Below are 7,804 nucleotides of genomic sequence, written 5' to 3'. Positions count from 1 at the left end.
AATCATTTAAAATAAAAATTTTGTAAGATATTAAAATAATTTTTACAATAACTAAAATAGTTAATTTCTATCTTTTTAATTTGTATAGATTTAGTTTTGAATTTAAGTTTCCATAACATTTGTTGAAGTTGGAAATATATGATGAGTGTATAATGATATTTAATAGTTTGGATTTATTTCAGACCAAATAATTAGCATATACTTAAAATAGACAAGAGTGTCACGAGGAGTGATATATATATCAACACAAATGCAATTACAACAATATACACATGTACAATGGTAAGACAATTTACATTGCTAGTCATTATGTGGAAATGTTTATTTTAAACCAAAATGGCTTAACTTAAGAAAAAATTAAAACTCAAAGTTGTTTTACTTATTTTCTTACATTTGTTTACTTGAACAATTGCAAGGAGTGATCTTAAAAAAGTGTACGGACATGAAAAAACTTGCGTAAGAAATGAAATTAATGATCTAATAAAACAAATATGAAATATCCCATTTTTAAGTATACAAAAAATAGATTTATTACACCATATACTGTTCTAGTTCTATAAAAGACATGATGTATCCCAATATTATAACAGGCTCAAGCCCAATAATAAAACATCATACATGTCATGTCAGAACTAAAAAATCAGCCCAATCCCAAGGACCGCGTAGTAAGTGGGTAAGAGTAGGGGTTATGTTGTAATTTAAAGAAAATAGAAAAAAAACTGTCAGCGTCTGACTATTTTGATTGTCCCTCTTTAAACTACTTCCACGGTTCAGATCCGAGCTCTCCTTTCTCTATCTCTCTGTCCCTTATCTCTTTCCATAAGAAGAAAGAAGAAGAAGAGATCTTTCACTGTCTTCTCCGTTCTCGTTTGCAGCTTTCAGGTCAATGTTACTCCTCTTGTTTGTTTTCTTTCCAAACTCCAGTGATCGGATCCTTTTATGTTATTAATCGTCATCATCATCTGTATCAATCGATTTTGAAAAAAAAAAAAGATTGGAATTGCGTTTGCGACTTGATCTGTTTTAGCCCTCCTTGAAATTTCATTTAGATCGTTATTGTTATTGATTGATTTAAAAAAAAAAAAAGACAAAGTCAATTATGACAAGCATGATGACAAACTTCGTGTCGGATCTTTTGTTTTGTCTTAATTATTATTTGCATTCTGTGTAGAGATTCGCGGATCAGTTCAATCTGAAGAAGTGTTAAGTTTCTCAACTTATCCACCATGGATCAGGCAGAACTGTCTATGGAGCAGGTTGGTTATTATCAGATGCTGTCTTTGTGATCGAATTGTAAAATGTTAGACAAAGATTTTTAATCTCTTTTGTTGTTGTTTTACTTGAAGGTGTTGAAAAGGGACATTCCATGGGAGACTTACATGACAACTAAGCTCATCTCAGCCACAGGTCTCCAGCTCTTGAGGCGCTTTGATAAAAAACCTGAAAGTGCTAGGGCACAGTTGCTCGATGAAGTAATTCTTCTACCACTCTTCTTTTTTTTTTCCCCTCTCTGTGTTATTAGTGGTTGAAGTTGTATAATGACCTCTTGCAAGCATTTGAACTTTTGCACTTGTTTTGTTATTTGCAGGATGGTCCAGCTTATGTTCATCTGTTTGTTACCATCCTACGTGATATATTCAAGGAGGAAACTGTGGAATATGTTTTGGCTTTGATTTATGAGATTCTCTCTGGTAAGTTAATATATACAACCTGAAAAAAATATTTGCATTTTAGATACGGACTGCATAATTAATGCATCAACCTGCTTGGCAGCAAACCCAACACGAGCTCGGTTATTCCATGATGAATCTTTGGCACATGAGGATACTTACGAGCCTTTCTTAAGGTGAGTCCCTATGCAAATACTTTTGTGACTGTAATTTGGTCCAAGGCAAGAACTATTTTCCACGCTTATTGGACCGTTTCTCGTTCTCTTGACAGTTTTCCTTTCTTGTATTCTACTGTTTATTTTGGTGTCAAATGAATTCGACTTCACCTAATTGTATGAAACAGTTATTTCTCAAAAATATTAATATGTCTAGTGGGACATTTTTAAATGGCCTTATTTTTTTAGTCCTGCACTTATGGTGAAGTGGTTCTAGCAAGAGATTTCATTGCTTTCTCTGTTTAAGCACTTGGTCCTTCCTTGCTCGTTGTGTCTGAGATCCTGATTTTAGTCATGTCATGAGTCAGTTTATTATTTTAACTACAATCTTCCTAACAAAGTGGAGATATAGTAACACTCCATCAAGAGAAACTGTTTTAGTTACATTTTTTGCTTGGTTTTGGCTGTTTATTATCTTCAAAAGTATGCGAGCTAAAAGATGTGCTCTATTTCAGGTTGCTATCGAAGGGAAATTGGTTCATTCAAGAAAAAAGCTGCAAGATTCTTGCCTGGATTATAAGGTATTGTAATTCAATGCTGTTTATGATACTTTATTAAACATGTCTCTAACATACATTTGATTTACCTGGCGGCTCTTGCTCTTGTTGACATATAGTGCTAGGCCAAAATCTGGTAATGGTTTTGCTAATGGAGAAGCTTCGGGTTCTAAAAAACCTATTACGACAATTGATGATGTTCTCAATGGGTTGGTGGAATGGCTTTGTGCTCAGGTTCTTTTCCTCTTTGTTTTCTTTCTAGTTTATGTTGGCTTTGCATTGTTTTTTTAAGTGGTTGTGATTCTTAAAAAGCGTTTAAGGTCCATCATTGGTTTCACAATCCTTTAATGTTTGAAATGCAGTTGAGGCAACCTTCTCATCCTACTCGTGGTGCTCCAATTGCAATCAACTGCCTGTCAACACTGCTTAAGGAACCTGTTGTCAGATCTTCGTTTGTTCAGGCAGATGGGGTGAAGTTACTTGTCCCTCTTATCTCACCTGCATCCACTCAACAGTCTATCCAGGTAACGTTATACTTGGTGGAAGTAGTTTTAAGTGAAAAAATGTCCCCTTAAGCTTGTAGAAAAGTGTTGCAGTGTACATATCATGCAAAATCTTTGGTGGAAATTAGTAACCACTGATAGTTCTGTTTCAGTTTCTCATTCATAATATCGCAGTAACTGATCATTGTTATATGTATGCTCTCGATCAACAGCTTCTCTATGAAACATGTCTCTGCATCTGGCTTCTGTCCTACTTTGAACCCGCAATAGAGTACTTGGCAACATCTAGGACAATGCAAAGGCTCACGGAAGTGGTTAAGAGCTCGACTAAGGAAAAGGTTAGCTATCTTCTCTTGGTTGATCAATCAGAATCCCTCTCTCTTTTCTTTTATTTGTGCGATGCACTTGTTATGTTTCTCTGACGGTCTTTTGTCTTATAGGTTGTCAGAGTTGTCATATTGACATTCAGGAACTTGCTTCCAAAAGGTACGTTTGGTGCCCAGATGGTTGATCTTGGACTCCCACATATCATCCACAGTCTGAAAACACAAGCCTGGAGTGACGAGGTTAGACAAGTCAAATACGTTATTTTAGTGACTCCTACACCATTGGATGTGTATATTAGTATAAACCTTTGTTGCAAGCATTGCTAATTGTTAAAGCTGTTTAACTCTTGAATTCTGGAAGGACTTGCTGGATGCACTGAACCAACTAGAAGAAGGGCTAAAAGACAAGATCAAGAAGTTGAGTTCCTTTGACAAATACAAGCAAGAGGTTCTTCTTGGCCATCTTGACTGGAACCCAATGCACAAAGAAGCCAATTTCTGGCGTGAGAATGTCACTTGCTTTGAGGAGAATGACTTCCAGGTATCTCTTCTTTAAACACGTCTCAGAAAATCAAAACCTGGTTTAGTTCTGTTTATCCCATCACACAACACAACAAATCTTTAACCTTTTGGTGCAGATACTAAGGGTTCTCCTCACAATCCTGGACACGTCAAGTGATCCAAGATCATTGGCGGTGGCATGCTTTGATATCTCGCAGTTCATACAGTACCACCCAGCGGGGAGAGTGATCGTGACAGACCTCAAGGCGAAAGAAAGAGTGATGAAACTGATGAACCATGAGAACGCTGAGGTTACCAAGAATGCTCTCTTGTGCATTCAGAGGCTTCTCCTTGGTGCTAAGTACGCCAGCTTCTTGCAAGCTTGATGTGTTTCTTTCTATATAATGGAAAGCAACCAAAAACACAGACAGACACAGTGTTTCCTTTTCTTCCTGTGGATTTGTTGTTAAAACCTCCCCCAAAACCCCTGCCGGCTTCTCATCTCTTTATTATTTTGTCCTAAGAAAGTGCTATTATACGCTTAAATAAATATATCTGCGTTGCTTTCTCCCTTTTGTATTTATTTATTTAATAAAAGGCCTCGAGGAATGCTATTGTTACAGAGCAATCACGGGACTGTCTGTCACTTTGTTGTACGACTGTTGTGAGTATTTCAGTGTAATGCAGATGAGATAATTTGGTTGCACTGCATCGTTCATGCATTCTTAAAACATAGTTTCGGTCTGAACTTTATTACCATATCTTTCAGAATTACACACAAACATACACATAAGTTTGTAAAGGTATTGTTTACCTTTTACATCTATGACATCTGTTTTGTGATTGTGGGATCTTGAAAGTATACTAAGCATATTATTTATGATCTGTTCCATTATATTTGACTGACCAACATACAAAGAAGACGATGAGAAGTGAATCACTTGATAAGAATGCACCTTGTCGGTGCTCCTTCTGCTCCAACCAGTCTCAACGGTAAGCAATGAAGCGAGTACATTCCTGCCTCCACACCATCCAGCTTCAGCGCTTCCACAGGGATTATATCCTGAAAAATCATGCCAACTCTCACTTGTTAGCCTACTTTAAACAGCCAACTATCTCTCTCTCACTTTCTTGTCTTTGAATGTTTAATCATATTCCAGAAGTACAAAAAGACACAGAAGCCTAAGAGCAATGCAATGGCCGTTTTCAAGAAACTGCAGCAATGTTTAGGCACTTGATATACTTTTACAGAGAAAGATGTACTCACCCTTCCTCTAAGTATAACCTTGTGTGTTGCAGGTGATTCCTCAAAAGCAGCAAAGGAGAGATAATCAAGCCCTGGATTCCACAATGCGGAATTAAACCGGGTTCAGGAAACAAAGCTAAGAATTACTCTCATGATAACCGAAATACATCACTTACCGACTAGTTTGATGTCTGTGTTCTCAACCAACCATTTAGCCCCATCGGTCATGAAACCAGAAAAGCTTGAATCGAACTCTTTCTTAAACATAAGCCGCCTGATAAAAGGAACGAGATTAAGCTTTGTATTATCTTCACATACAGATTCGTGTATGGTAGATTTTACTTGTCAGTGTTGGATGTTCTGAAGAGCACACGACGAACTCCCCTTGGAATATGAAGTGCTTCCATTACCTCAGCTATATAATTCAATTATACAAAAGATCTTAATTTTAATTAAAAAATAAAAAACAGAAATTGCAATTATTTTCAGACATAAACTCACCAGTTATGTTCTTGTCTCTCGGAACATCAACCAACAAAGCAGGACCTATAACCGAACTCAAATTAAAATTAAAAGTAAAAATAAAAACTTTTAATATGAAAAAAAAAGAATGATCACCGTTAAGAGTTTGGAGGTCAAGCGAATCGGAGTCGAAGCCAGCGTCGTAATACTCGTCGATGAAGTGACCTGGAGCATCCACGTGTGTTCCCGAGTGAACAGACAGTTTCATCTCCGACACGTTGGCGAAAGATCCGTTCTTCATGCTCGCGATCAGCCTCAGGTGGTTCGAGAGTCCCTCCTTTGACTCCCACGCCGGCATCTCCGGCGTGTAACGGTGGCTGATGTCGAATATCTTTCCTCCGCCGTAAACCTCTAAGCGGTTCGGCTTGACATCGTCGGGGAGTTTACCTGAGACGCTGAGGAGGAGTGCGGCGGCGAGGCCGAGGAGAGGGAAGTTGACGGAGCGGGTCATTTGGATCGGGTTAATGGGTTTGTTGATGGTATCGAACTATTCAATCAGTCTCTGATTGTTTTGGTTGCGAGCTAAGTAATGTAAGACGTGTGACGATTTGCTATTGACTTTTGAATATTGATAAAACCGTCAATATTGTGTATTCGAGATAATCTTGTTTTTTTTGTTATTAATAAATTTTGAAACGAGATAAATTAATTCTCATTTTAATAAAGTTACTACAAATTTTATATATTTAGAAACTTAGTTTAAAATTTTATGTTGTTGACAAAAAAAAAAAAGTTTAAATTTTATGTTTATTGTAAACATTTTGTCAATATATTAAAACTAATAAGCAGTTTCAAATCACTAATCTCTTGATCATCACTACCGCGGTGCCAAACACAACCACGCGTCTGTCTCTTTCGAAATTATTATATACTTCTTGATCTTCTTCTTCGCATCTTTCCAGGACACCATGTTAGCATCCATGTCGTGCTATACATCAACTCATAAAAGTAAGTTTTTTAATATATTTAACTAATGTTGAACCAAATTTTGTAATTTAACCATTTATCAGTGGTGACATGTCAATGATGTGTCATATGAATTAGTTTATAATATTTGTAATACAAAGTGACATCCTTAAAAAAAAAAAAAAAAAAAATTGCAGTTGACTAAAATCGAATAACCGTTACAACCGTTACAGCGATTTTTTTTAACCAGGTATAGAGAAGATAATAAATATAACTTTGTTTGTTCAGAAAAAAATAGCTTTGTTTTAAATCGTTACAAAGCTATTATAAATGTTCTTATATAATATTTAATTCATTCGTTTTATTTTAGTTGTCGTTCTAGAATCATAGATATAATTTTTTTAAAATTGTGATTTTGTATATTTCTAAATAAAACGCAAATAACCGTACACATAACTATATTTTAACTAATAGAAATACAGATCAAAAATTATTATTAATAAATTTTACATTGAAATTTTAAATCGATATTTATTTTACAATGAAAATTTTCACTGAAAAAGAAGGAATAATAAGTATATTTGTTTTGAACAGAACCGTTTTTAACACTTTGACAAGAACCGTTTCTTAGTTTTCTATTATTATATATTAGGTGTTTTGTTCGCACTTGTGGGCCTAAATATTTTATAATTATCTTACTAATAATTTTTCACTATTTGAAAGATTATAATGATAAGATATTATTTATGTTTTATTTTCTGAAACCAATAATATTTTTATTTTTATTTAAACATTCTTACATATATTTCTTTGTACAGTGTGTTCACTATTAAAAATAAATCTTAAAATCAAATAATATTTTGCTTTTCAATTATATATAAAATCCATTAATAATATTATCGACTTTACCCACTCTAACTTTTAACGTATCTTATTTAAAAAGAGTTAGAATTATTAATAAATTCGCATATAATAGTATAGATATAGATAAGTTGTTTTATATTTTATTTTTAACTATTATAATAGAAATAATTATTCTAAGATACAACAGAATATATAAGAATTATCTTTAAAAAGATTAATCTGATTAATATAAATTCATTTTTAATTATATATAAAAATTTATTACAAATATCGTGGAAGCTCGAATGCAAAAAATCATTTCGCAAATAATAATATAGTTAGTCAACTATTCTATTGATGGCATTTTTTCTTTCAGAATTTTTTAATATTTTTACCATCTATAAAAGATTCGATCTTATCACATTTTCTATTCTATAAAAAGTAAAAACGTCATACATTGTCCAGAACATATATCTATTCACCTTGTCGTCGTCTAAAAAAAACACACAATTTTCTGCAGTGATGGGTTCATTCAAGTCTGCTTTCATCGCCCTTTTAGTTCTTACTGGTAATTT

At 34.3% G+C, this 7,804-nt stretch overlaps 2 protein-coding genes across 2 annotated transcripts; one reads left to right on the top strand and one right to left on the bottom strand.

Moving 5' to 3' along the window:
• The first annotated feature begins 725 nt into the window (after positions 1 to 725).
• On the top strand, positions 726 to 4,418 carry LOC108855210 (V-type proton ATPase subunit H). Its single transcript, XM_018628974.2, has 12 exons — positions 726 to 882; positions 1,172 to 1,256; positions 1,347 to 1,472; positions 1,589 to 1,691; positions 1,774 to 1,846; positions 2,341 to 2,406; positions 2,502 to 2,616; positions 2,745 to 2,906; positions 3,098 to 3,223; positions 3,326 to 3,451; positions 3,573 to 3,752; positions 3,850 to 4,418. Exons 2-12 carry the CDS (start codon positions 1,227 to 1,229, stop codon positions 4,096 to 4,098), a joined length of 1,356 nt encoding a protein of 451 aa, XP_018484476.1. The 5' UTR covers positions 726 to 882; positions 1,172 to 1,226; the 3' UTR covers positions 4,099 to 4,418.
• A 30-nt stretch (positions 4,419 to 4,448) lies between these two features.
• Positions 4,449 to 6,024, bottom strand: LOC108855211 (cyclase-like protein 1). Its single transcript, XM_018628975.2, has 6 exons — positions 5,577 to 6,024; positions 5,460 to 5,504; positions 5,301 to 5,373; positions 5,135 to 5,232; positions 4,980 to 5,050; positions 4,449 to 4,775 (listed from the first exon to the last, which is right to left on the bottom strand). Exons 1-6 carry the CDS (start codon positions 5,929 to 5,931, stop codon positions 4,650 to 4,652), a joined length of 768 nt encoding a protein of 255 aa, XP_018484477.1. The 5' UTR covers positions 5,932 to 6,024; the 3' UTR covers positions 4,449 to 4,649.
• Positions 6,025 to 7,804: the final 1,780 nt, after the last annotated feature.

The sequence above is a fragment of the Raphanus sativus genome, chromosome 4 (assembly GCF_000801105.2).
Source record: "Raphanus sativus cultivar WK10039 chromosome 4, ASM80110v3, whole genome shotgun sequence".
In the NCBI taxonomy this organism is placed as follows: Eukaryota; Viridiplantae; Streptophyta; class Magnoliopsida; order Brassicales; family Brassicaceae; genus Raphanus; species Raphanus sativus.
This window is presented reverse-complemented; position numbering and strand designations above follow the sequence as displayed.

Bases quoted from the DNA above. Each gene is read 5' to 3' on its own strand.
- LOC108855210 (XM_018628974.2), top strand. From the start codon at position 1,227: ATGGATCAGGCAGAACTGTCTATGGAGCAG. The intron at 1,257-1,346 runs GTTGGTTATTAT...TTTTACTTGAAG, and splicing joins CAGAACTGTCTATGGAGCAG to GTGTTGAAAAGGGACATTCC. The intron at 1,847-2,340 runs GTGAGTCCCTAT...GCTCTATTTCAG, and splicing joins ACTTACGAGCCTTTCTTAAG to GTTGCTATCGAAGGGAAATT.
- LOC108855211 (XM_018628975.2), bottom strand. From the start codon at position 5,931: ATGACCCGCTCCGTCAACTTCCCTCTCCTCGGCCTCGCCGCCGCACTC. The intron at 5,505-5,576 runs GTGATCATTCTT...GTTCGGTTATAG, and splicing joins TGACCTCCAAACTCTTAACG to GTCCTGCTTTGTTGGTTGAT. The intron at 5,374-5,459 runs GTGAGTTTATGT...TGAATTATATAG, and splicing joins GAGAGACAAGAACATAACTG to CTGAGGTAATGGAAGCACTT.